Consider the following 27,782-nt stretch of genomic DNA (forward strand, 5'->3'; position numbering starts at 1 on the left):
ATGTATTCTTTTTATACCACAGCAGAGGGAGCGTTGGCAAAGCATCTCTGAGGAGCAACCTTTTGTACAGCTGCTCCCTGTTTAGTGCAACTCAAACGCAAATAATCGCCGTAATATGGATTGTGTGATTAACTGGTTCGGTCTCCAGCGACCCTGCTGCAAGTGACTCTGCCATCGCCTGGTTATTGCACCTTGCAGAGCTGCGATTTCTCACAGTGAAGGAAGCACCTGAAATACCTGAGGACATTTTGCATCTGTTCACCTGCCTACTTCTCTCAGCAGCTCATTACGTTCTGGCCTTTTTTCCATGCCTGTTAGGAGGCCCGATCAAGACACTGCATTTCCTTGTGCTCTCCAGGCTCCGCACCGAGCGACTGCGTTGGAAATCAGAGAGTGAGCTATGTGTTAAGAAATACTCTGGCAGTAAAATGTTTAAAATTACTCTTTGTTTCCCTGACTTTTCTCCTAATTTAGATTATGCAAATCCAGATTCCCTCCAGACTCGCCCGCAAAATGGAATTCTAAGAAAATACTGTTTTGTTTCATTTGTTTTTTAATGTCCACATTTCTCACATTTCCTGTTCCAATTTCAGACTGGGCCTGAAGCTCCTCTGCTAACTTTACTCGGGCTGTTCTTTTGGGGATCTGAGAGAGGGGAGAAAAATAAACAAAGTGGAGGGAATGTGTTTCTTGGATTTCCCCCCTTTGCAGCCGCAGGTTCTTTTAGGCAAGCCGGTAAAGAGTTGCTGGCATTCCTTTGTTTTCTGGTCAAATGGAGGGATTAGATGAAAGGTATTACTAACATGGGTCAAGATATTAAAAAAGGGATGCCTAAATTTAGGCTCCTAAATTTGTATTTTGAGCCCCTAAATAAGGGCTTGATCTTGTGCCCTTTGAAGTCAATGCCAAAGCTTCCACTGAATTCAATCTGCAAGATGAAGTCCTAAATTATGGTCAGGTTCTTAAAAGTTCTCAGCGTCTCACAGCTCCAAGTAAGTCATCACTCAGCCTGTTTGCAAATCACACCGCTTACTTAAGAGCCTAAACACGGAGTTTGTGCTTTTAGGTATTCCATATTTAAAATCCTGCCTGTTGATTCTGTCTTACTTTCAATTTTAGGAGCCATTGACATGAGAACGATAATAAGACCAGTGAAGAAGTGTAGCCTGGACATGCATTTATTTGCTTTTTTGGTGAACAGTACTTAGCACCAACACAGTAGATTCTGTAGGAACGGTGGTATCTCCCGTTCTTGTATTTATGACGGTGTAACTTTAACATACAAAGCACACGAGTGTCCTTGCTTGTGCCAGAATTCATGAACGTACATGACCATTTGCACAAATTTCTCATGTGCTACTTGGCAGGTAGGAAGATCACAGTATGCAGACGAAAGATAAGATGACATGAGCAATCCTGTTGTAATTTTAGAAGCTGGTTTCTGTACATTATTTACAGTACATCGTAGCTTTAAGGGGATAAGGCTCCCCCGTGCCACTGGTGGATTTCCTCTTTTTTTTTGTTAGATTTCTGTGTGGGACTTTCAACAGTGCAGCAGCCTTGGGGATTTCATCCATCCGGAGGAATGTTAAAATCACAGGTTATTTGCAATAAAGGTACAGTCATTCATAAAAAGCTCACCTAGCACGGTGAGGAGGAGGCACCTTGAATCTTCCATCAAATAAAGAAAAAAAGTAGAGAGTGAGTTATCTGCTCTCTGCTGATCTGAAGCCCAGAGGCCTGGCATGAGGAGGGAGCTGCTCACAGTGAACTGTGACAGAGTCGGAAATCGTTCCTGCCTCTGGGAACTTTCATTTGGCTTTACCTTCAGTTAATGAAATAGCCCCTCTTTTTCCCTGGAGGCCTGAGAGTCTCCCTATCTCTTGGAGGACATTTTTGGCATTTTGAATATGGGAAACTGAAATTATTTCGGATGGATATTTGCTTCTTCAGAAAAACTTTTTGCAACAATTAGTAAAAAAAAAGAAAAAAAGAGAGAAAGAGAAGAAAAAGGGATTATTTTGCAATACCCACCACTCCTCTGTAGAAACGTGATCCCTGGGGGGAAGAGGGTTATATTCTCCTCCAAGCTTTTAAACAGGCTTGACTTCTCCCCTCCAGCCCCTGGGTACAGGCGGTGTGGGGTACGACCCTGCAGCCGGGGGAACGGAGGAGCTGGATGAGCACTGCAGCGGCTCCTTCCTCGGATAGGCCTGTCACTCATCTCTCAGCCTTCGTCATGATCAGTGCGACCCCAGCGACATCTCTGAAGACCGCATGAGGGGGTGACACAAAGTGTTTAAAAAATAAACAAAGGGAAGAACGGGTCTAAGATGTACCAAGGGCAACGATTTTTTTGTTTTGTTTTGTTTTGTGTGTTTCCCTCAGCCAGCAGGTGCCTCTATAGAGCCAACGCTCTGCCTGTATCATTAGGAGTCTGTGGCAATGCACTGAAATACCTGCTTTCTAATGATAATATGGCCTTTTCTTTCTTTGGTGTCTTTCCAGCTCCTCTTCCTTCAGCCTGTAGTGAGCCCCAGAAATTTGCCCAGTCTGGACTTCTACTCCATCCACCACCCGAGGTCCTTGGACCATGGTGGCAGGAGATAGATTTATATATGTTGAGAGTCGCACATCGTTACAGTATCCCATATGAGGAAATCATGTGAGTGAAGGAGCCTAGCTGGGGAACGCCTGTGGTAACCCCAATGAGACGAAGCTGCCTTTTTGCCCTTTGAATAGCTTCCCAGAAAGTGGGATGGGGTTTGTCTGACAAAACCGTTGCCCCTTCAGTGTAACACCCTCCCGTACACTCTGGCACCCGATGAGTGGGTGCAAGCAGGCCCCTTGAGCTAACCAGGGTTTAGGCTGGTTAAGAGAAATAGAAGCTAAGTAAGGGTGAGTCGCCCCTCTGCTTTAGCACGGAGGCGCTAAAAAATCACTGTCTCCGAAAAGCGGAGGCTTTGAGGGGGGAGGGGGAGCTGTAATCGCGGTTGGTCCCCTCCTGCCCCCTCCCCCCAAAATGGTCCTGCTGGACTTTGGAGCGATTCCCACGGACAAGGTGAATTTTGACCTGAAGGTGCATTTTGTCGCCGGGGCCAAGCGGATGGGGTGAGGAGCGGCTTGTCGGGGCGGCGTGAGGGTGGGGGAAGGCGACGGCGGCGAGGTGGCCGAGACGTGGGGGGAGCGGGCAGGGAGGGGGCCGCGGTCACGAGTGGCCGCGGCGGCCAGGCGGCGGGAGGGGAGGGGGCGCGCACCCCTTCACTTCCCTGGCTTTTAGGCCGAGCGCGAAAGGAATGGGAGGAGAGGAGGGAGGGGAATCGGCCTCGAGGGTGGGACTTTGCCGGAGCGTCTCTCCCCGCGGCCGCGCCGAGCAGTTGCAGAGCGCCGGCGAGCGGGCGGTGGGGCGGGCGCTGCGCGGGGAGCGGGCGCTGCGCGGAGCCGCCGCTGGAGTGCGCGGAGCCCGGCTGCCGCGGCGCCGGGGGCGAGGAGCGCACGCCGCGCCGGCGGGGGACAGCGCGCCGCGGGAGCAGCCCTCCCCGGGCACCGGGACCTGCTGTTGGCTTTCCGCCTTGCTTTATCCTCTCGTTTAATTTATTTTTCCCCACCTACACTTTGATCCGCTGGGATTTTTTTTTTTTCCTTTTCCTGCAGAGCCTCCCCCCGCCCCAGTTCCCTCCCTCTCTAGCCAGTTTGGATTTTTTTTTTTTAATTCTGATTTTTTTTTTTTTGAGCGGTGGACAGAGAGAGGGAGAGAGAGACAGAGACAGAGAGGGCAGGAGGAACGCGCTCTGTTCGTGCCCTCCGCCTCAGCACGCCGAGTTGCCGGAGAGGGGTCGGGCCCCGAGCCGCGGCGGTGGGATCAGCCCCATCGCCCCGGGAAGGCGACCCCGGCTCGGGGAGCCGCAGGAGGAGGCCGCCGCGCAGAGGGGGCGCAGGACGAGAGATGCATTGAAACTTTTCGCGCAAAGTTTGGCGTGCGCGCGTGAGAGCGTGCGCGCGCGGCGCGGCGCGGGTGCCTGCCTGCCTGCCTGCCTGCCCCCGGCGCGGGGAGCGCGGCCGCGCACCGGCGCCGCTGTGGAGCTCGGATTGCCCGGCGGCGGCGGCCGGACGGCGGCGGGGGCCGGGCGGCCGCGGAGCCTGCGCTCGGCCCGGCGGAGCGCCCACCCTGAGCAGCAGCGGGGGCCGGCGGAGAGCCGGGCTCATGGAGGGGTGAAACCGGAGAGCCCGAAGAGGAGCCCCCTTCCCCCGGACCCCCTTGGCAGCGCCCGGCCGGCGGCACCCCAGGAGGCGGCGGCGGGCACGGAGGCGGCGCGGGCGAGAGCGCGGCGGGGCGGCGGCGGCGGCGGCGGCGGCGGCGGCGGCGGCGGCGGCGGCGGCGGGGCGGCGGCGGCGGCGAGGCGGAGCGCGGCGGGCCCCGCTCCGCGGCGTGCGCCGGCAACCATGAACTTTCTGCTCACTTGGATCCACTGGGGGCTGGCGGCGCTGCTCTATCTGCACAGCGCGGAGGTAAGCGGGGAGGGCCCGGGCCGGCGGGCGGGGGGCGCGCCGGGGGCTTTTGTGCCGGGCGTCCGGGGGGGCGGGGGGCAAGGGAAAAAGAAAGACTTCTTTTTTTTCCTTCTCTCCTCTTCCCTTTTTTTTTTTTTTTCTCGCGACCCCCTCGCCGCCCACCTGCTCGGTGCGGTGCCCCCGTGCTGCCCATTGTGCTGGCACCGGCGGAGCCCGGGTGGGCGCTTGCAGCGCGCATACACGTGTGTGTATGTGTATATATGTATATACCGTGCACACACACACGTATATATATGTGTGTATGTGTGTGTGTGCAATGCAGCAGCGGGTAAAAGTCCTCCCCTGGCGCTTCGCAAGGCCCCCCGAGCAGCCGGGAGTGCCGCGTGGGGTGTCCGCACACGTGTGCACGCCCCTGGCGTGGGGCTGCCTGCGCGGCGCGGCGCGGCGGGCGGCGTGGGGTCCCGGCCGGGGCCGGGGCCGGGGCCGGGGCCGGAGCTGGAGCTGGGGCGCTGCGGGCGGCGCGGGGCAGGGAGGCAGCGCGCTGCCTTCTTGCATCAGCCTCTCCTCCCGTCCTCGGGTCTCCTGACATTGCAAAAGGGTGTTTCGGCGGTATTTGCCTTGGGTCCCAGCTCGGGTTCGTGCTGCCGAGTGGAGTTCAAAATACCTAGCTGGAAAAACAAATAGAGATCAAAGAGGACAAAATGGATCCTGAATTTCTTCCAGATTGATTTTTTTTTTTTTTTTCAAAATGCATATCTCCTGCACCGAGATTACAAAACCGTACATTTTTCTCCTCTCTTCCTCCTCGGTCACTTTTACTTTTGCCTCATTGTCATTCCTGAGGGATTAGAAACTAACTCCTTTTTCTTTTTCTTTCTTTCTTTTTTTTTTTGGGGGGGGGAAAGGAAAGACAGTTTGCTGTGCAAACCTGTCCTATAAATCTCCCTGTTTTTGAAAGAATCAAGAGGGCCTTGTTGCCAAGAGATATTAAGAGGTTTAGTCAGAGTGTCCACGTGAAAGTGGCAGTGTTTGCTAGGCGGACATGGATTATGTTTTAAAGGCTATAGCAGGTTAGTTTTCTTCTGCCATTTCTCCTCAGCACTTGGAGAGAATATTGGCTAGATCATCCTCCAGAATCATGAAAATAAATGCCGTTTGCAAACTAATCAGTTATTCACGTCGTTTATTCAGCACCGATGCTGGAAGGTAACTCCCCAATTAGGAGCCATTTCAGCTGTAACCGAAGTCATGCAGGCATTGCACGCTTTGTTTCTAGCCTGTTATATCTCTACTTTCTTTAGTGACAGCCGTACTCGGCTGTGCTCAGTAGGAACCACGGCTCAGCTCTCATTATGAGCGTGTCACAGAGCAGGTCTGTGCAGCCTGTGTGCCAGATCTGGTTTATGGGACAGTTGTTTCCGCTAAGAGTTTTTCACCGTCACTTAAAACAGGGTTTCTTTGCCTCACAGCTCCTGAGTAAACTCCTGAGTACAATAGAATCAGTTCCCTGCCTATCGGTTAGACACCCGGTATCGGTGTCTAGTGATAATACCCTTCAACCCTCCCCTTGCTCCTTCTCCCCTCCCCTTCCTCTTCCCCAGAGATGAAACTGTGGATCAGGTAGAGTCCAGGTCTGTCTGCCCTTAGGAGCTGTGTAAAAGCCTCATGCTGCCTTTTCCCTTAGGCAGGAGGATGGTGCTGATGAAAATAGAAAGAGCATAATGGTGGGAAAAAGTAGGGAAAAACTCAGGGGGGAGGGGGGAAATGTTGTGGGCATAAATACATGAGAGATTGTGCTAGATGTTCAGATAGTTGGGACATGCGGGCCATATAAGTGCTCAGACAGATAGACGGTGAGGTCTGTCCTTCAGTTCTCTCCTTATTTGTCCGTTGGTCGCCTGGGCACCACGGTGATGGGAACGTTAGAAATACCAACAGATCTCACGTAGGCAGCTTGACGATGGCTGTGGGCATGGCAGAAAGCATGACTCTTCACGTCGGGAGCAGGGTTTTGTGCTTTGATGATAATATTTATCTGCACTGTTAATCAGACTGTCATGCTGAATAAAACCTATCTAGCTAGCCAGGCGCCGTTGGAGAGAATTAAATAAAAGCCCTGGCAGAGGCTGAGTTGGGAAAGCAGGGTCCAGCGCATGTCAGGCTGCTTTCCTAAAGGTGAGGGAGGAGAGGTGCTGGAATCACGGTGCTCCTCTGGTCAAGGCAGCAGGGGGATGCATCGCTGTTGAGGGCAGTGAGGCCGGGACAGTGGGAAATTGTGTCATGGTCCGGGTTGGGAAGTGCTGATGCCACAGGTGTCTGGCTCCACTTGTGCCGATAGCCTTGCTGTGTAGGGAGAGGGAGGAAAAGTGGCTTTGCAGTGCCACTGTCCCAGCTGTTTGCCAGTGCCTGAGCTGTGGTGTATGGTCCTCACGCCCCGTGGGGTCAGGGAGGTTGGAGTTGTTGTCCCCTTCCAGGCCCCTGTTTCCTATAGAATGGGGAATGGCCGGTCGCTCCTGATCTTCCTTTGTTTGAAGGTCTCGGCTGCAGCTTGGTGGCAGGTCACTCCTGACAAGGGTGTGGGAACTCTTCCCTTCCTGCTCTGAAAGGCACTGGGACCTGGCTACGCCAGCTGTATTGCCAAAGGGAAGAGGCAACGATCAGACACTGAGGGAGGGAGAGCGAGCCTGTGACTAGACTGCTAATGATCACACACCCACCAGGCTTGCTGCTTTTGGTGTGTCTCTGCGCCAGGCCATGCTGGGAACCACCAGAACCTGCCTCCCAAGCCCTTCGGCGGACGGGACGTAGCGGGTCACCTTCCCAGAGTCGCTGCTTGCCCTTGCTCTGAAGACACGCTGAGAGGAGAGCTCCTTGGGGAGCAGAGCAGAGGGAGGCCCATGCTGACACCTTGGAGGGGCTCAGTCATTGTCAGCAAACCTAAATACGCTCTCCTCTCCATTCTGCTGCGTGTCAGAGGTGCCTCTGCTGTGCTGGCAGCTTGCAGGATTACCAACCGCTGTCTTCAATGTACAATGGAGAAGGAGTGCAGTGAGTCCCCCCCCCCACCCCTTAAGTAGAAACCGCTGAGAAGAATTTCTAGCGCCTAAGACGAAAAGTGCCTTAACTCCTGTCCCAGAGTCCCTCTCAAAGTGGATGGATTGTTTGTTCCAGTCCTAAACAGTTACAAAGCTCTTTTAATGAGGCTGCAAAGATTAGGGGGAGGGGAAGGGAGAGAAAGAGTACTGGTGGTGGTGGTGAGGGGGGTGATGGTTGTAGAGGAATGACTTGATTAACCTTTTCTCTCCCTCCAGAGAATAACTTGCTTCATTCTGGAACTGGAGGAGAAGGGAAGGTGCAGACACACAGAGGGGGTGAGGTGGATCGATTTGTTAGGGAGGGTTTTGCCCCACTTCAGAACGTGCATTGGCTTCAACGTCCGAAGGGCACAAAAAGGAGCTTCACCTTGATTAGCCCCATTCCCAGCGTCATTTACCCCTCTCACAAGCTCAGGGGTTGCTTCCACACCTCCGGGAAATGTTGAAAATCTATTGGAAAGAAATTGTGTTACAGAGTTGTTGAGTAATTCCAAAAGCCAGCAGAGGAGAACATGACCTTCAGGCTTCCACCGAAGGGCACGCTGGGCCTGCTTGTTCCTTGGAAGGCTTTTGGTTTCCAGTTGCCCTGTATGATATGTAGCAGCTTGGTCTGAAGCGAGGCAAGATCCCCCACCCCATCTGCTCTTCTCGTGGACAGGCTTTGAGAGCACCAGCCACAGGTGAAAGGCACGGCTAAAAGGGCAGAGAAGTTTCTCAGCGTAGTGGGCGAACACCATGTTACTGGTAGTTCTGCGAAACCTTTCGGGTTTCTGGTGAGAGCTCCCCTTGAGTGCTCAGAAGCAGCATACAGAGCTCAGCCATGGGGAGCCCAGCACCCTCCTTCACCCCACTGCTGGTAGGCTTTGTACCTATCTCAATTTCCTTCCTCTCAGGGTGGAATTGCAACCTGGGTGTAGCTGAGCTCTGGGAGAGGATTCTAGCTCTTGTTCCAGGTACATCGGGGCAGGGAGAGGTGCTGGCCAGGTGGCAGGTGAGCAGTGAAAGTGTGCGGCTTATATCTGCTTTCTGGCACCTGTGTACTGTGCGTGTGTGGGTGCGTGTGTGCAGGGCGGCAAGGGGCTTGGCAGCAGAAGGCTGGGCGGCCTCGCAGGGAGAATGGGCAGAGCGACCCTGGAGATGTCTCCGAGCTAATTTTGCTCAGTCCATCATGGTCATTCTGTGCGTGAAGCACAAATCCCTCTGCGGAAGGTCTTGGGGGCACTGTGACTTGAATAGGCTTATTTGGCTAGTGATTCTCTTCCTGTGCTATGGCACAAATTGGGGCTTTTCTGCCCTGAAGCAGTTTTCTTTTGACCCACAGAACTTGGGGCACTGAGTGGCTTTGGAAGGCCGCTGCAACCTCTGCTGCCTCCATTTTGTTTGTGCTGTTGCAGTGACCTTCACACTTCAGGAACGAAACTGTTCCTCAGAACCTGCTTTTTAAACTGTTATCGCAGCCTTAGCACTGCGATTGGGCACGGGGCCCCTCCTCCCCAGGGAATAAAGGGATCCATGCACGGGGTGGCTCAAGCCTGGACCGATGTGGTATGCCCAGGTACAGAAGGACTCAGCCAAACTGAGAAGCAAGGAGCTAGGTCAGGGGAGCCTTAGACAAAGGGAAGTGTGCACAGACACAAAGGAACGGCTGGGAGAGGGGCTTCTGGGGCTTAGCCAGCTCTCTTTCTGCCTCCTTTTAAAAGCCGACCCTTTTAAAAGGTGCTCACAAGGTGGTACTTGCCCTGCGCGCAGGGCTGCCTGGAAGACCATAGATGGCAGATTCCTGTTGTGAGCTTGAGGTGGACTTTGCCTGCTTAGTTCAGTCATGTTTCTGGCTGGAATTACAACTGTGAGATCAGGGAGGCCTTTTTCTAAGCCTAAATGCAGTGCATTGCTGATAAAACAACGTTTTCTGTGCATGCATCGCTACTATTTTTAGGCCTCTGCTGAAATGCAGCTGTGTCTGGGGCGCGTGGCGTCACACAGGTGGCAACCTACGTTGCACAAGCGAAGAGACTGGGGCATTTTCTGGTTTTGCTTCAGAACTGAACAGCAGGGGGAAACCTGACTTGGCTGGAAAGTTAAGTCAGAACTAAAACCCTCACACAGAGCAGGAAGAGTGGAGTTTTTGTTATACCTGGGATTTGGAAAGACTTCCTTAGCAAAGCGGCCTGACGTTTCTCCATCCTGATCTTGGGGTGGGGTATCTGTTTCCACTACCGCCCGCTCCAGCTGCTTGGGAGCGCCCCTTTGCCGGCCTAGGACAGCGGGCATGAGCGCGGGGCTCAGCTTGGTGGGCTTGGGGGCCTTCCTTTTGTGCTCGGGAAGGAGGTGGGGGCGCTGGGAAGGGAGCCTTGCCTCGGCCGCGCCATGGAGCAGCCGGGGAACGGGCCCCTTTGGTGGGGGCCTGCAGCACCCTCTGCGCCAAGGGGAGAGGAGGGAAGACAGGGCCGTTGCGCGGAGTTACTGGCAGAAGCAGTGCTGCAACGGTTAACCGCTCTGACGCGGGGGCCAGATATCGACACCTCTGCGGCCACCACCGCTCAGCGACAGACATGTGTGACATTGAAAGAGGAGCGATGCCCTTTCGAGCCGGACAGCCTCCGTCCCCCCCCCCCCCCCTCTTGTAGGGCCGGATTCCCCTCTGTGGTGGGGAGAGGGAGGCTGGGGCCGGGGGAGGGGGGGGGAAGAGAAGCAGGCCCGTGGCTGCTTTAAAAGCCGCAGGCGGGCCCGCCGCCCTGCCAGGTCAGCCCTGCCAGGCAGACCCCCCTTTGGAAATACCTTCCGCTCGCTCGCCTTGGAGCGCGGACGCGCGGACAAATCTCCCGGCATATTTGTCATGTCAGCGGGAGAAGGTCACCAACGTTATTTTTCTCCTCCTTCCCCCCCAGCTTCCCCCCGCCCAGCCCCGAATTGCTCTCCGTTTTTGACCTTAATCGTTGAAATTGCTTTTGGAGGGGGCCGAGTTTCCCCCTCTTTCGGCTCGAGCGGCCGAGGCTGGGCCTGCCTCGCTGCCCTGGCCCGCCGGGGCGCCGGGCTGGGGGGCCCCGGTGGCAGGGGGCACCACGCCGCCCCGCTTCTCCCCTCCGGCCGCCGCGCGATTTTTATTTCGGCTTCTGCGTTGAGGCAAGGGGGGGAAACAAAAGGCCCCTCTGTGCCTGTCTGGGCGTCGGGAGGGCGGGTGGGTGGGAGGGGGGGGCTCGGCCGGGGGAGGGCCGCCCCCCCCAGCTCCCTAAGCGTCCCCGGGGGAGCGGGTAACCCACTGGGCGCGTTTTGACCGATTTCTTTCCCCCTGTTATCTTTGCAGTTGTCGAAGGCTGCCCCTGCCCTGGGGGATGGGGAGCGGAAACCCAATGAAGGTAAGCGCTGGGCGTCTTCCCTTGCAGCGCCGGCCGGGCCCGAGGGGGAGCGGGCGGCGGCGGCGGGGCGGGGGGGGGAGCCGGGGGGCTCGGGGGAAGGAGGCGGCGGGCGCCGCCGAGAGCCAACACCGCCCCCTCCCGGGCGGCGGCGGCGGCGGCGGCGGGGCGGGGGGGGGGGGGCGCCGCCGCCATTAACCCCTTCGCGGGCCTGGGGCCGGGCCCCGCCGTGGGGCCGGGGCCGGGGTGCGCTGCGGGGCCGGCCCAGCCCGCCGCGCCTTTCCCACAACTCTGAAGAAAGTGCGTGCGTGCGCGCACACACACACACACGTTTGCATTTATATAAATACATACATACATTTTTTATATATATATATATATATATATATGCGCACACAAAGAGCTGCGTGGCTGCGAACAGTTTCCTAGGGATTCGCCACAGTGCCGTAGGAACGAGTTTGTCATCCTTGCTGCCCGCCTCTTTCCCCGCGGCGCCCAGCTCGGTGGCCAGGGCTGATCCCCGAACAAAGGCCGAAGCAGTGCCCCGACCCCTCTGGGACCACGAGGCAGCACGACTCCGGGGGGAGGAAAAAAAGAGGGAAAAGGGGGAAAAAAAATAAAAAGGAGAAGCAGCACCAGCAGCCTAGGCTGCTTTTCTGGCGTTGTCCCTCCCGCCCATCCCCAGTCCCCCCCGGGCAGGCCAGGACGCTCAGAGCCGGGCTCGAAAAATATGCCCTTTTACGCTGGTGTGAGCTAGCAGCCCCAGCGGGCTCAGGGCGCAGCAGCGCGCCCCAGTAGGCCCTGCGCACTTTGCCGCTGGCAGTCGAGCAGGGGTGGGAAGATCGCGGTGCCTCTGCAGCCATTGCGACGCTGTGTGGCGCCGGCTGGCCGAGGGCCGGGCCGCGGCAGCGCCCCGCGCCCCCTCGGTCTGTGCGAGTAAATCCGCGTGTAGGCCAGAAGAGCAGTTAGCACCAGGGTGGTCAGGGTGCCTCCTGCAAGCCCCCTGGCCGGTGCAGCCCCGCGTCTTGCAGCAGGTTGGCTTTCCCTCCGCGGTGCTCGGTTCAGAAGGGGGGTAAAAGTGCTGTGGAGTTGGGAGCCTTCAGGCTGAGGTGATCGTCAGCTGCTTTGAGACCATCCTGAGCTGTCTGTGTTTTTTCCTTACCTTCACAGTGGAGCAGCCCACTCATCGCCTTTTTGGGTCTTGCAGGGGCCCAGCAGGTTGTGACCTCCCAAGTTATTCCAGCTGGAGGTCAGCAGAGGGCTCCAGCAGTGTTGAGCCCAGGCTGGCATTTTTTGTGGTGCTCTATTTCGATTTCTGTAACTTTATTGGTATGACAGACTGCCTGTGTGTTGCCAGAGGTTTGTGGCAGGCTGTGCTGGTGATAGGTGTCCATTTTGCATGGGCATCCATTTGTGATTTGCTGGCGGGTTGCCGTGTGTTGCGCGTGACCCTTGCTCCTGCTGAAGTCAACAGAGGAAGGTTCAGTGACTCCAGGGGGATCAAGATGGAGCCTGCTGTGAGGCTTACTTTGGTAACTAGTCCCTCTGCTGTTGGTATAAAAGAGGTAGTATCCTCATCCGTGCCATTTTGTGTGGCCAGCCACCTTCCTGGGGACAGGAAGAGTTGAACAGAATATAATTCCCTGTCACAAGAAGACTGCTGGGAGAGGGGGAGCTGTGAGTGGTGGGACTGAAGTGCTCTTGCCTTGGTGCTATTCCTGGTTCTGCAATGCAAATACATCTGTGAGCTAGAAATCAGGGCTCTTGGCATTACTTGGCTGCACTTCTGTTCTGCTGTATGACCTTGGAGAGCCTTTCTCTGTGCCTCAGTTTCTACTCTGTGAAGAGGAGTCAGTGACGTGCCGCTTTTCCACAAGGACAGTTCTGCAGCTCCTTCTCCTAAAGCTCTTATGGATTTGGGGTTGGACTAAAAGGTGATTTTATGTCTTTGGCCATTTTGTGCTTGCTCTGAGATGTCAAACTGTGACAAATTTTCATTTGGGATCGACTAACTCTGGTTGGAGACTGCAATTTTAGCTTCAGCCCCTACCCTTTTGTGCGCAGAGAGACTTCCACATGTTTTGTGGCACGGGAAGTTGTAGAGGAGTCAGACAAACACTCTTTGTTTGTTCCACGAGAAAAGATTTTCTGGTATAAATAAAGGAAACCACCAGCACTTGTGGCTGCGCTCTTATTTTTAAAAGAACAGTGTGTCTGTATTGCTGCTAAGCCATTGACGAGGAGGGAGGAAAAATGATCACAGACTTGCTCCTTTTCTAGTCTAGCTTGTTCCCACTCGACCGCTCCAAATTTGGACGTGATCCTGTCTGCTGTGGGTTTGCCTGCCCTGAAGAGTTAATGTGGGCCCTTACTAGGTTGTAACCTTATTTCCCCCTCCATTCACAAAGAAGAACCTCTGACTCAAATCTGGAGGTGTTTACAGGTTAGGGGTGTGGGTTAAATGTGGGATTAAGTTTTAACATGGGCTGAGGCCCAAATTGCAGGAAGGGAACAGGCCAAGTGGTGTTAGTCCTTCAGTGACCTTCCTATATTTCCCTGTGAAAGGTAGACATGTTCTTCTGTCACCAACACAACCAATGGGAAGGAGGCATAGGCTGAATCAGCCCAGCAAAGTGTGGGATATGACTCTAGATATCTAGGTGTAAATGTCGATAAAGTAGCAGGGGCAGGGCTCTGTTGTGGGAATGACTGTACCTCAGTCACATGCTCACGTTTGGGTACCAGTGGTGCAAATTAATTATGGAGCATTGCATAGTGCGTGTGTTGAATGCTCTGTGTCCAGTGAAATCAAAGCAACAGGACTTTCATGGCAGGATATTCTGATTGGCAGCTAGATGAAGATTCCCATTTTCCTTTTCAGAGGCTGATTCAGATTTTGGAAAATCATCATACGTTAAGTAAAGGCAAAAACTCCCGGATTCTTTATGGGAAGCATTTGGTCCTGTCAGCTCTCCCAGCTCTCAAGTATAGTCATCAGAGCACAGCCATGAAAGTAAAGACTCTGCAAAAGAAATTGAATGTACTGTTTTGCGGTCAGTCTGCAGTGTAGTTCACTGGTATAATCCAGCTGCTCATACAGTGCAAACCCTTGGAAAGCGTGGTAGAAGTGAATCAGTTTCACTTCAGTTTTCTAGTCCGTTTCTGCCTCTTTATGTCCCAGACTAATCCAGGGAGCAGCCTTTGATTTGCAGAGGTTAACTGTTGCTTTCCCCCTCCCCCTTTTCTTCCTTCCCTTCTTTTGCCATGGGTCCGTGAGCATTTTTATCCAGAACTGTGCCTTTATTGCCAGAGTACCCAGATCCTTTCTGCTGTCACAGTGTGAATAATCAACAGTGCTGATCTGTGGCTGTCATTGTGACTGCAGAATTTCCCACATATTAAATTGTTCAACTTGTTGGAACATAGGCTGTGACTAAGGTCGCTCTGAAGGGGAACAGGAAGAAGGAGGTAGCACAGACAAGACAGGAGAAGAGGCAGGAGGCATACTGCAGTTAGGGGAGGAGGGAAGAGGAAGGGACAAGGAACAGGGACATGCTGTCTTTTAGACGAGGAATACCAACAAGAAGTCCATGCCTGCCAGGCTGCATTTCCCTTTCATAAGCCACTTTCTCTTTTAATAGCTGCTCACACTCTCTGACACTCCAGACTCCCTGGATGGGAGCTCCTCCCCTCTTGTACACTCTCTCTCAGCACTGTGGCACTGTCAGCTCTGCATGACCTAGAATTAACTTTCAACAATTAACTGCGGGCTGTGAGCTCCAAGCCCTGAAGCTTTTGCATTTTTGTGGCAAAGTAACCTTTATGCCAGTTTGTCACAAGTTCAGGGCACTCTAGAAACGCTTACCAGAGCCCATTTTTTTTCCATGATGCAAGCAGTTTGTGCTTATCACACAGAGTTATCAACCTTGGTGCTGTAGGACTCTGCATACTGTACAGGTGGATCATTACAATGGCTAACAGCATGGAGCAGGCACTATCTCTTTGTGCATACACTTATCATCTGCTCCATTTGAGACATCTTCCTTGCCTGCATGCTGGTAGAGCTAGGAGGCCTGGCGGGCTCCAGGTACTCACTGTTTGCAGAACTATACTAGCAGCTGGTTTCTGTGCCTGTGTACTTATCTATCCTATCTCTCATCTCTTTAAATCTCTCCAACCCTTGACCAAGCAGCAAGATGAAGCTTTGGCAAGAGACTGGGAAACATTGAGAAATGCTTGTGAAATCAGTGCAGATCGCAAGCACTTAGTGTTTGCTCCGTTCAGATAGAAGGCAGGGAGTAAGGGCAGATCCACCCTGTTCCCCCTCCCACACTGCCTCATTGTGGTTCAGTAGTCAACTATATGTGGTCTAGTTAATCCTGGGGGTGCTGTGAACTTGCTTTGAATCTTTCAGTGGGTGGCTTGATTCTTTGGTCTGGGAAAGTGGTCAGTGCAGAGACACGGAGGCTGTGACTTGTAACAGGTGCTGTTGTGGTTCTCAAGGTGGCATACTGAGATGGATAATCTGCGTGGGTAGAAGTAGCTGAGGGGAAGGGTGAAGACATGTGGATTTGTCTTTCAGAACCATCTGGTTGTTCTCAGGAGCGCCTCTGTGTTGAGGTCTGTGGAAAGGATGCTTCCCCCTCTAGTTTATACCCCTGCCTTCTAAAACCTGCTTGGTCAGCAACTGGCTGTTTGGAAAGGAGGTGAAAGATAAACCAGTGAAGGGCCTTCATCTAGAGCCCAGGTCATTTGCAGCACCCTCGGGTGCTCTTTGGCTGAGCTAATATCCTTAGTGGCAGCGTGTCTGAGAGCATGGAGGATAGCAGGGGAAGGGATTTGTGGAGGAGGCACCTATGGGATGCATCATGGTGTCAGGGAGAGTCAGTCCAAGTAGCAAGGCTCTCCTGCCTGTGTTGTCTCTGCCATGAAGTAGCAGTAGGAGACGGTCTCTTCTTGCCTGCCTGCTGTCTGTGTGTGTGTGTGTGTGGAGGGCAGAGACAAAGCACTTAGGCCTGCAAAACTGTTAGTGAAGAGCATAGGGTAGATGTGTTGCAACCATCTGGCTCATTTTAGGGGGTGAAGCACGGGGTGTTCTTGAGCTGAGTTGGCATTAACTTCTTCCCTCCGTTCCTCCTTGTAGTTATCAAATTCCTGGAAGTCTACGAGCGCAGCTTCTGCAGGACAATTGAGACCCTGGTGGACATTTTCCAGGAGTACCCCGATGAGGTGGAGTACATATTCAAGCCATCCTGTGTGCCTCTGATGAGATGTGCAGGTTGCTGCGGCGATGAGGGCCTAGAATGTGTCCCTGTGGATGTGTACAACGTCACGATGGAGGTGAGGGCCCAGCTTGCAAGCTGGCATGCCAGGGTCGAGGGTGCAAGTCAGCCAACGTGACCTCTCCCATGTCCCAGCTACAGCTCACCAAGAGGAAGAACATCCTATCCCAGGAGATGGAGACCTCAGAGAGTGTCAGATCAGGAGGGCTCACCTCTCACTTCTCTCTTCATCCTTGTGCCCAGCATTATGCCATACAGGGTTGAAAAATGAGCTGCTCTTACCAGTTCAAGGCTAAGAGGAGGATTCACTTGTCAGTAGCTTTGACCCTACTAGTGCAAAAATACAGAAGCTAGGAGCGTGCAGAGAAGCATTTCTGAATGCAAAGGAGCATTTCTGATGCTGTTATCCCTGAAGCCTCCAAGAAGTCCCTTTGCAGGGCCTTCTTCCACCTAAGCTCTGTGCTTGGTCCGCACAGCTGCTGCTCTGAAGGCAGCTGACTAGTGCAAAAGGGGAAATCCTGTCAGTGCTCTCTCTCCCAGAGGGCACGTGAGGTCAGCCTTTACCAGCAGAGCAGGAGGATTTGGGTCATTAGCTACGTTGGCACAGCAGGGGTGAAAAGGGGCTCTAAGAAACACGCTGTTGCAGTGTCAAGTGTAGAAGCCTTTCTGCCTCTGGGTGTCCTCCTCCTTTGTTTGGAGGCTGCTGGATTCATTTCTTGGAAGAGCCAAAGCCGTGAAGGCAAAGGCTGGGTACATTAGGAAGATGCAAACTGTCTTTAGGGAGCTTTGTCACTGCCCTTCTCTGCCAGCCTGGATCCAAGCTTGTATCCCAGCTGTATCCACAATGTTGCTGATGCTCATTACCGTTAACCTGTAGTCCCGTCCTCCTCAGCCTCTTGAATAGCTGCTGTAAATATTGTCATCACTTTGTGATACAGACAAGAGCCATACAGCGCTATATGATTACTAGCAAGCTGTTTTTACTTGTGACGTGATCTGTGTTTGATGTCTCTGGCAGAGAGCCTGCCTGTGCTTCCATGGCTCCCCGTACTGCTTTTCCACTTGCAGGCTCCAGTCCAGGCCAGGGCCTACTAGTATGATGTAGCTAAGGATGGTTTTCTTCCTACCATTCCTTGCTGAATTACAGTTATTGACTGGTATGCCCGTGTGCCTGTAAAGGGTCAGAGACATTGGAGCAGATCTCTGGTGCAAATGCTAGAGCTAGTGGTCCAGCCAGGTTTTGGGTTGAAAGGCTGTGGCAATACATGCACTGTCGTGCATAGCTTCCCATGTGACTCCTTGGAGGCAAGAAGGGGTTGGGGGCTAGGCAAATGTTTGGCTCTGCAGCGTGTTCTAAGCATAGAGCACCAGACTTATTTGGTATGTCAAGTCAGTGAGAAAGAGAGAGAGATGTCAGCCAGGAAGGAATGGTGGTTTGGGGAAAACATGCTGCTGGGATATGGAGCTTTTGCTTTGGGCTTTTGCTTTAGACTGAAGCATGCCTTTTATCTGAGAGCAGGTTGGAGACTCTGCTATTGTATCTCTGGTATTGGCCAGAGATGGCTCAGTGAGAACTTTGCCGCGGTGTTACGCCCGCTCCCGTGCCTGTCTCCAAGGCAATCCACCAGTTCTGGTGCTTTGCATGGATGAGCAAACAGAGCTTTGGCACGAGCCTGGTGCTGCTGCTTGTTTGTGATCAAAGGCCTTCTCTAACTGGGAGAATGGGGCCACAAAACCAGCTCAAACTCTGCCTTGCTCTTTCCAGGAGTGCCTGGGGTGCAAATGAATGTTCTGCTGCGCAGCGGGCTGTTTTGGAGCTGTGAATGTAAATAGTGAATGGGTAGTGACCCTTTTTGTTTCTTTTCTTCCAGATCATGAGAATTAAACCCCATCAGAGTCAGCACATAGCACACATGAGCTTCTTACAGCACAGTAAATGTGACTGCAGGTGAGAATGGAGCAGCACTGGTTGCACTTGCAATAAACTTACCCTGAGTCTTTCCTCTTTCCTGCCATTGGGTTGGGACTGTTGTCCAGAGGCTTCTGCGCTCTCCTGAGCTGGTTTACAGTGGGATGGCTGAGCCTTGGAAAAGAAGTCCTTTGCTGGTGAGGACCCTCCATCTCTAGCTGTCGTGGGTGGATAATGCTAGCCTACAACCTGTGGTCTGTTGGCACTGCCTGCCAGAGAGGTGCAACAAGAGAACAGGCACTTTGAGGAGGAGGATCACTTAACCTGTGCCATGGGCGTCCTGCAATGTCAACTGTGCATGGCCTTCCTGGGACTTGTGGGAACTGGGGATAATGCTGAAAGTGTATGTGGTAAGCTCCCTTCTAATAAGGCTTTTGTTCTCTCTTCCCCCACAGACCAAAGAAAGATGTCAAAAATAAACAAGAAAAGTAAGTGATAAACCTTTCTTCCTTTCTCTTTTGGTGGTTGGTTGGTGTTTCCTCTCCCCACTGCCCCTTGCCCATTTCTTTGATTGGTTGAAGATGCTCACTTTGAGAAGGTGTTTTTGGAAATGGCATATGGTAGTGCATGGGGCGACACTCTGAATCCGTTCCAGGTGGGCACAGAAACCCAGATCTGACGGTCCTTCCTTCATACCCCAGACCTGGAGCTTGCATGACCCACAACCATGGCAGTCGTTCCTAATGCTTTACCCTGAGTCAGGGAAGTCCCGTCGTGTGTGTCCTACCAGAATGGATTCAAGGTGCAGCCCTCGCTCTCCCCTCCCTCTTCCTGGGGTGTTTCTGGTTACTGCAAATCGCTGCCTTTCTTTATTATTAATTTTTTTTCTTGCTGCTTGAGTGAGAACTTACTGGCTTCTGTCACAGCAGCTTGGGTAGGAACTCTGCTGGCTACAGGGAAAGGTGGCAATAGAGGCCTGGTGGAGGCAGGGCTGATGCCATGCGCGATGTGACACTGTTGTTGGTTGGGTGGGGGGCTGGGAGGGCAGAAAGGGAGGTGGATGTCCTGATGAGGTCTTGGTGGAGGCTTTCGTGAGAGTTTTTTCAACCTGATGGATTTGCTGTGGTGATCGGAAGGAGGTTAAGCACAACCTTCCCTTTCTTTCCTCCTCAAAATAAAAAGCTTGTGGAAAGTAGATAAATAAGCTCTCGTCCTGCAGTAGTTGCAGGAACGATCACAAAACGTGGAACAACATCGAAAAAAGAATGACCTCTCTGGGCGAGGGGGTCAACTGGACTGCGCATGGCTGGGATAGCGGCTCTGCCATTCAGAGGTGCGGAGTTGGAGAGGAAAGGGGGTGAATGTTGGGAGATGAGGCTGAAGCAGACAGAGAGAGCAAGCGGGAGAGTGAGAGAGACCTTCTTTCACCCTTCTCCTGGTGGCTGTGTATTTCTAGCCGCCTTCCAGCCTCTCCTCCTCCCCCTGGAAATCTGCTCGTGGTTGCACTGGGCTGCGTGCAGCCAACACTCCTCTCTGTGCGGGGCTGTGCCGGGACCGGTCGGTCTGCGTGGCTCTGTGGTTTGAAGGTGTGCGAGAGTTGGGTCTGTGTGAGCTCTGGTGAGGATGAGGTATGGGTGAAGCAGCCAGCCCAGATCGTGTTGCATTTCCCTCTGCTCTTCTAACAGTACCTTACCTGCTCTTTGCTGGTTCTGCACTCCCTGGGAAGGAGGGGAAGGGGTGGGAGTGACTGGTGTGCTTCGGTTTGTGCTGGATTGAAAGTCCTGTTATATCGGTGCCCCTCTCCTCCCTTCAGGTTGGTTTCCCTCCCCTCGTTGCTCCCTTGTAAATCCTGACAGCTAGGACCAGAACCTGTGAGGGAGCAGATGCTCAGACACTTGTTCCAGGGAAAAGACTTGGGCAGGGCCTAAGAAACACCTCTTTTTCCTTTCTGTCTCCCTACATCCCCTCTACAGCCCCCTCCAGAGGTGGGCTGCGCCAAGGAAGGAGGGAGGCAGAGCGAGGAAGGAGGGAGTCTTTGCTGAGCTGCCGTGTGCTGGGGCTCATTCGTCTGCCAAGCTCTCACTGGACTGTAGAGATCAGTGCTTAGCGTCCAGGCCTGCATGTCCTAGCCCTTGTGCAGAAATCAGGAGCAACTGGTGAATTTTTAAGAAGCAAGTCAGTGCCCTGGCTCCATCTGCTTGACTGTCTGGGAGATCCATGTGGAAAGTGAGGGGAGGGAGGGAGGGGATGGGTGGGGGAGGAAAGGAGGGAAGATCCCAAAGCCGCTTGCTGGCTATCATCTCCTGGGTGTCACAGCTAGGTCAGGCCTCCCTCTTTCTCCTTTGGGGATCAGGAAGGAGGATACTGGAGGGGCTGGTAGAGGACAGCGAGGTCTCCTGGAGTCCTCTGAGCCATCGGCAGGAGGTGGGTGGGTGAGCAGAGCATTCAGGCTAGATAGCCCCCCATGCAGCAGGACTGTGTAGACCAGGTCTCCCCAGGGTCCCTTCGCCCCCATCCCAAAGCAGGACTGATCCCAACCCTGCAGAAGAGCTGCTTGGAGCTAGGCTGCCCCCTCCTCAGCCTGGTGCCAGGCACCACTTTGGGTCTGAGCAGCTTCTTTTCCCCCAAGGCAGGAGGTGTGGGAGAGCCCCTCTACTCAGGTTGCCTCTTGTCAGTCAAGCGGTGTGCGTCTGAGCTTGTCGCCCGAAACGGCTGTCTGCACTCACTGCGGTTGTGTGATGCTTTCACGAGGCTTTCTGTTCCCTTCCCCACGGATCCCTCATCCCTTTCCCACTGCCCCTCTCCAGAGGGAGCAGGCACCCCTTTGAGACACCAGCAGATCTGCCTTTGCTGTGGGGGCTGGCAACAGCCCTGAGTAGAGGTGGTTTCTGTGCATGATGTGCCCTGGCACTGGCTTGGCTGCAGGCAGGCTGGTTGCAGTGCTGGCAGGAGCACAGGGGGCCAGTGAATCTGTATGCGAGGTGAAGATCTGTGCTTTGGCCCTGAGACCTGCCCTCCAGTCCTGCCTCATGTGCTTCCCCCCTCCCAGCAAGGCACATGGCTATATTTTTTTTCTCTTCTTCCTTGCGTTTTCTTCCATTTTCTCTCTTTCTCTCCCTTTCTTTCCTTCTCTCTCTCTCTTTCTCTGTTTTTTTTTTTTGTTGTTTTTCTTCCAGAAAATCAAAGCGAGGAAAGGGGAAGGGGCAAAAGAGAAAGCGCAAGAAAGGCCGGTACAAACCACCCAGCTTGTACGTTTGTGTCCTCTGCTTGTAGACTCTCTTCCCTCCCTCTCCCCAAACCAATCCGCCTGCTTGCTGCTCACTCAAAATCTCTCCCTTCCCTCCTCATTCACTGGTGGGCTGCAGACCCTGCAGGGGCAGCGCTGGTGGTGGCACAGCTCTGGCACTAAGGGAAGCTCAGGGAAGGTGGCTTTGGCTTGCTTGGCTCTCTCTAATCATCAGTGATGACCACTTTCCCAAGGCACGAGAGCATGGGTGGGTGGGCGAGTGCTTTGCACCTCTTCTCTGCTCCTTCGAGTTGCAGCTCTTGTCATCCGCTTCCCCTACTTGTCTTGTGCCCTCGCTGCTATGATGACTGGTGACAGACAGGCTGGCATCTGCCATGCATGTGCGTGCGTGTGCGTGTGTGCGCGCGTGTGCGTGCGTGTCTGGTGGAATCACAAGCAGAGAGGAGAGGTGGGACGGTGGGAACCTGGAGAGGGGATACTGGGGAGACGGTGGGGCTCTCTCTCTCTTTCTCTGCTGGGTATGGTGGCTTCTCTCTGTCTCTCTCTCTCTGTCTCTATCTGTCTCTCGCTCTGTCTTTCTCGCTCTGTTTCGCTCACGGAGGTTCACAGAATTCTGCATTGCAAATTCATGGCTGCTCTGTAGGAGACTCCTAGGTGGCAAGGTGGGGATGGGGCTTACAAAAAGAAGGGCAGTGCAGACTGCAGGGGTAAGCACATGATACTGGAGCCCAGCTGCTTTCTAGGGGTGGAGAAACCCTGTACAGTTAACTCTTTTAGCCACTGGCCTCTTTCTACTCGAACAACCCACTTCAGAGAATGCCTTTCATTGATACATCAATAGCTAGCTGGGACCTCTCACCTTCCCATCCTTGCTTCCCCCTTCCTCCTCCCTTTGGCCTGTGCCGACTGGATCCAATGCAGCATTTGTGAATACTGTGCAGAGAGCCTGTTTTCTTTCTCTTTACGCTAACGCAAGGGGTTGCTGTCCTGAACAGGTCCTGGGGCTGCTGCGGTGCTGCTGGAAAATCCATCAGCCCGTGACACTCCAATGGGCAGCATGGGGGCTGCGGGAGGGGGCAAGGGGATTGCTTTGATGTTTAGGGTGTTGCATGTGTATTTTCTTTCTGCTGAAGCGCTGTAGCTTAGACATCTTTCCTTTTGCCTTTTTGCAGTCACTGTGAGCCTTGCTCAGAAAGGAGAAAGCACTTGTTTGTACAAGATCCCCAGACCTGTAAATGTTCCTGCAAATTCACAGACTCACGTTGCAAGTCGAGGCAGCTTGAGTTAAACGAGCGCACTTGCAGGTTTGTGTCCCGAAGGATGAAAGAGAAACATACAAAGAGAAAGAGAAAGAGAGAGGAGAGAGAGAAAGAGAAAGTGGGGGGAGCTTGCTTCCTGCTGACTTCTGGCACCAGTGCTCTATGATCACTTCCTTCCTTTGTCCTACCTGGGCCAGAGGGCAGAGGGGTTAACTGAGATGAGGACAGAGTTTCCCTGTGTCAAATGGTGGCTGTGCGTTTTGTAATGTGCTGTCAGGACTTGGATGGGGATGACTCCCAGAGACAGAGCGTTTGTATCTAAGGTATTCTTTCCCCCAGAACAAGATGACAGAGTTCATGCTGATGTGGTAGCCAGGGGAAGGGTCTGTAGCCCTCTGTATGTTACCTGTGTGCAGCTCTGAGGGTGCTATTGCACAAGGCCAAATCTTTCCTAGCTGACTAGGATTTGACCATGCCTGTCTTTCAAGCCCCTTTTATGTGGCTTTTGGGCACTCTGCTGTGTGCAGAGTGAGGGAAGCCGGGCCAGGAGCCGACTGCAAGGCTGTCCCCACATTCTCTATTGCCTCTTTTTTCCTAAAGCCAGGGAGAGGACCGTGTCCTCTTGCGCTGTGCTCACAGTTCCCTGCGTGTCTTGGCCAGAGATGTGGTTTGAAGGGCTTCACACAGGGCTGTGATGGGGGGGTACAGTGGGATTAAATCTGTCTCTAGGTGAAGGCAGGTCTCTTGTTTCAGATGTGAGGGGGGAGATGCAAAGACACTGTGTCTGTTCAGAGATCCATGCTATGCATGTGTTGTCTGAGTGCTACCTGTCATGCACCGTCTATGGCATGAACGTGTGCAGGAACTGAGATTCCTGATTCTCACCTGGGTGCTTTGGTGAACTCAGTGGGGTCTCTTGACTCACACCAGCTGTGTGTGCATCTCCAGTGTGTGATCATCCTATCTATCCATAAAGACAGACATAGAGATGGGGTCGCTGATGAGCCCTTGCCTGTGACTCTGAACTCGCGCCCCATTCACAGAGATCTAGGAGCTTCTTCCTGTTAAGGGAATATTGCAGTGGTGGCATCTGGATGAGAAAGAAAAGGGAGAGAGATCCAGGGTCTACTGTGGCTACATCCTGAAAGAAGAGGCATCCATTTGCCTGCCTGGAATAGGCTGGGTGACTAAAGCTGCTGCAAGTAGCAGGTGTTTCCATTAGGTGCGACAGTGCTTTGTGCCAAAACCCAGAGAAGCTTCTGGCACTGCCAGAGCTTTGAAAACTGCTCTGCACACAGAGGAATTTTCTCAGATGTTGTAACTTGAGCGGGAAAGTAAATTGATGGAGAGGCCAGAAAAGAGCAGCTTCCAAGTGTACACTTCTCCCAGCAAGCATAGTTCCTGAAGAGTGAGACCAGACCTTACCTTGACCTTTTCCCCCTGCTTCTGTCCCCTATCCCCACAATAGCTGGAGATTACAGAGTTTGAAGGATGAGAAATATTCCCAAGTGCAAAGGAAAAAGAGACAACACCCCAAAGAAGTCATGGTGGCGCAAATATTTTACTAGTTTCTCCCTCTGATGAGATGATGGGCACTATAGGAGGTTTCCAGAGCTGGTGTGTTGGCCAGGAGGATAGGAAGGAGTCGTGGGAGTAGGTAACTTACCTGTTTATGGATATGAAGTTGATTAAGCTGAAGTTCCTCCTGCTCCTTCTCCTTGTAGAGTTTGAATTGGGCCCTACAGGGAAGGGCAAGTTCTCATTTCTCCTGCTGCTTCTGCGAGCTGCTGCTGCTGTTTTCTGGCGCTAACCCCTGCTCTTGGCAGCCAGTGGAATAAGAGGCACTTTCTTTTCACATTCTTGCCTGCATGAGACTTTATTGTCTGCACTGCTTCCAACCCAAACAAGGGGCTAGGTGAAGAGCCGAGGGAGTGTGTCTTTCTGCATGCATTGCTTAGCCTTGTTTTACTGTGTGTATATGTGTGTGTGTGTGCATGTGTGTGTGTTTGTGGTGTGAGAGGGTGCAAACAAGACACTCAGCACAGCTTGTATGTGGGGAAGTTTGTGATTCTGCTTCTAAATTTACCCCTGTACCAGTATCTCCCTAGTCTAAGTGGGTCTTGGGGAGTAGAATTCATCTAGCCATCCATGCTAGCCATTCAGCTGTTTTGCCCCATCTGCACAGCACCTCACCCCACCAGTGATACCACGCCATGTCTTAACACCATGTGCTCTTAAACACATCAGCAACCTCCCTTCCTTCCCTTCCCTTTCACATTTTCTCCCCTGCTTCCCTCCAGTCACAAGCATTAACCTCTCCTCTTTTTTTTTTTTTTCTCCCTTCCCTCTCCTCTCTGGCAGATGTGAAAAACCGAGACGGTGAGCAGCGGAAAAGAAGGGGGAACAGCCCTGTTTCTGGAGCCTGATTTCTCGCCTGGACAGAAAAAAAAAAAACAAAACAAAACACTAATCCAAATGAACCCTAAAAATGAAGGATCGGTAGAGCACAGCACTTTCAGTACGGACGATGGACTCCGGAAGGAACATTCCCCAAGGCACCCGCCGCACAGAATTCACCTTTGGGTTTTGAACTGTTTTATTTTATTTTTCTTTTCATGCTGCTAAATAACAGAGCCAGGAAGACTATAGGGGTGTATTTGATGGGTTTTCCCATACATACATATATATGTGTGTATACATGCATATACATATATATATATGTATATATATTTTAACCACATCTATATATACATATATGTATATCTTAACCACAAACACACACACACACACACACATATATATATAATATATATATATATATATATATATACTGATTATTTTTTTTAACATTGCTAATGTTATTGGTGTCTTCACTGGATAATACTCGACTGCTGTGGACACAAGCGGGCTACCTGGGGCATAAGAAACAAGCTAAGACTGGACTTGAGTAGAAGCGCTGGGTGTAAACTTCTTAACTCTAACTGACTTGTGCGGCCTCCGCTGTTTCTCTGTAGAGTGTGCTGTTCCGCAAACCACCTTCTCCTTGCCTGGGACAGGGAGGAGAGGTGATGGAGAGGATGGGCAGGGAGTTCCAAAGAGAGGCATCCTAGGGTGCGATGGGTCAAAGGCCAAGGAAATGGCTATCTGCGTGATCAAGGATTCCTCCTCCCCTCTCTTCCCCCAACCTTCGCCCTTATCGTCTCATAACCTGCCTGCCTTGTTGGGACATGGGATGTCAGTGTACATTTTGCGTTGACTTTATTCACTATAGAAACTTTGCCAGAGAGATGTGCTAGTGTTTCTTAACGATGGTGGGCAGCTGATGCACACTAACTTTCCATTCAAGGAAGTATCACAGGAGTCTAGATTTCCTGCCCTTGGTGGCTGCAAAAGGACACAAGGCCTACAGTGTGCTGAAGCAAGAATGGGGACCGGTGCATAGCCACAGAGTTGTTCAGCACTGTCTGCTTTCTTCATGCACAGAGCTGCCACTCAAGAGCATCCAAGATGCTTATGGAACATTTCTGGAAAGGGATATTAATCAAAAGTATATACACAGTCGGGGTGTGTGTGTATGTGAATGTGTGCATTTGTGTCTGTGTGTATGTATGTTTTTGTTTTTCTCTCTCTCATATATATATATATATATATATGTATGTATGTATGTGTATGTGTATGTATGTATGCCAAGATTGAAGCGGGGGAAAAAAGGAAGCAATTTTTGCTGCCTTCAGTTTTGCGTGCCCGGTGTTAATGACCCTTTAGAACGTCACATTTTTTCTGGACGTTCTGTAAATATCAGGCCCCTTTTCCATTTCTTGGGCTGGGGAATCAAATGTGAAGGCACCTGGAATCCCTAAGTTGTTTCTGAAAATCTTGGCTATGTGTGTATCTGCAATATATCCTGTGGTGTATGTGAAACCCACCTTATACACGTGCGCACACACACACACCCCCGAAAGCGTGTTTGTACATCTATGTGGATATATATAATCTAGTTCTGTGATTAAAATTATTAATAATAATAATAATAATCAAAAAGGTACTCAGTCTGTGTCAGAATGCTGCCAAACATCATCTGCAACTGAATTTTCAACGCTTGATAATGTACAACACGGAAATCTTCCAAAAAGACAAGACAGTCTAAAAGCAGACTCACAACAAGCGACTACTAACCACTAGGAACTCCCCATCCGACTGATGGCTTTCAGAAGGAGAAAAAACACACGGGTGGGTGCTTGCATCTACAATGTATAATACTCATGCTGCATCATGCGCAAGACAAAGGCTTCCGATGGGGGGGAGGGAAGAGAAAGTGTTTTATATACTTATTTAATATCCCTTTTTAAATTAGAAATTAAACAGATAATTTAATTAAAGAGTAGGGATTTTTCAGTATTCTTTGTTAATATTTAATTTCAACTATTTATAAGCCGTACCTCCTCTTTTTTTTTTTTTTTATTTGTACTGGTTGTGTATAAATTTTAACTTTCCTGTTGTCCCATCCCATCTCTCCCCAATTGTTGGCAGAGTCAGTAGCATGTTATGGGCAGTTATTTAATTAATTTCTCTAACACCTACCCCTACACATTCCTATTGAGACGAGGGTTAGATATACATCTACATACTATATATATATTTGGCTATGTGTTTGTATATATATATATATATGTTTATGTATATGTGTGATTCGGATTAAATAGACGCTACGATTTTTTTATATATGTAAAAAGAAGAGACAGGAAAAATAGAAAATTCTACATCTTGAATCTCTCTCCTTTTTAATTTTAATATTTGTTATCATTTTATTTATTGGTGCTACTGTTTATCTGTAATAATTGCGGGGAAAAAAGATATTAACACTACATATTGTGTCTAGTGAATTTTTTCAAGATATTCCTTAGTACATATTTATTTTTAAACAAAGAAATTACAGATATATCTTAAAAAAACGACGACGACGACGACAAACACGTTTTTTGTATTAAAGAATTTAATTCTGACCTTGATTTCCTTTGCCTTCTCCTTCTACCTTGCATCCTGGTTTTCTTCCATTGTGTAACACACCCTCCAGCATTGCCTCTGGCGGCTACAGGGCACAAGCAACCTGCCAGTTGGACTCCTGGAT

At 51.9% G+C, this 27,782-nt stretch overlaps 1 protein-coding gene across 7 annotated transcripts; it reads left to right on the forward strand.

Annotated features, from left to right (window-relative positions):
* The first annotated feature begins 4,380 nt into the window (after positions 1-4,380).
* Positions 4,381-27,663, forward strand: VEGFA (vascular endothelial growth factor A). Of its 7 annotated transcripts, XM_068939493.1 has the most exons (9): positions 4,386-4,509; positions 10,909-10,960; positions 16,101-16,297; positions 18,111-18,187; positions 18,604-18,636; positions 18,804-18,950; positions 21,325-21,396; positions 22,568-22,699; positions 25,016-27,663. In XM_068939493.1, exons 1-9 carry the CDS (start codon positions 4,444-4,446, stop codon positions 25,035-25,037), a joined length of 798 nt encoding a protein of 265 aa, XP_068795594.1. In that variant the 5' UTR covers positions 4,386-4,443; the 3' UTR covers positions 25,038-27,663. The 7 variants fall into 7 exon arrangements, with proteins under 7 accessions (XP_068795589.1, XP_068795588.1, XP_068795590.1 ...); XM_068939488.1 differs by lacking the exon at positions 22,568-22,699 and having other exon boundaries at positions 4,381-4,509; XM_068939487.1 differs by lacking the exon at positions 21,325-21,396 and having other exon boundaries at positions 4,381-4,509.
* The last annotated feature ends 119 nt before the right edge of the window (positions 27,664-27,782 follow it).

The sequence above is a fragment of the Struthio camelus genome, chromosome 3 (assembly GCF_040807025.1).
Source record: "Struthio camelus isolate bStrCam1 chromosome 3, bStrCam1.hap1, whole genome shotgun sequence".
Lineage (NCBI taxonomy): Eukaryota > Metazoa > Chordata > Aves > Struthioniformes > Struthionidae > Struthio > Struthio camelus.

What these genes read in the sequence shown, in the direction of transcription:
- VEGFA (XM_068939493.1), top strand. Translation starts at nt 4,444, where the DNA reads ATGAACTTTCTGCTCACTTGGATCCACTGGGGGCTGGCGGCGCTGCTC. An exon ending in CCTACCAGAATGGATTCAAG is followed by an intron (nt 18,951 to 21,324) that starts GTGCAGCCCTCG and finishes TTTTTCTTCCAG; the next exon opens with AAAATCAAAGCGAGGAAAGG. An exon ending in CGGTACAAACCACCCAGCTT is followed by an intron (nt 21,397 to 22,567) that starts GTACGTTTGTGT and finishes GCCTTTTTGCAG; the next exon opens with TCACTGTGAGCCTTGCTCAG.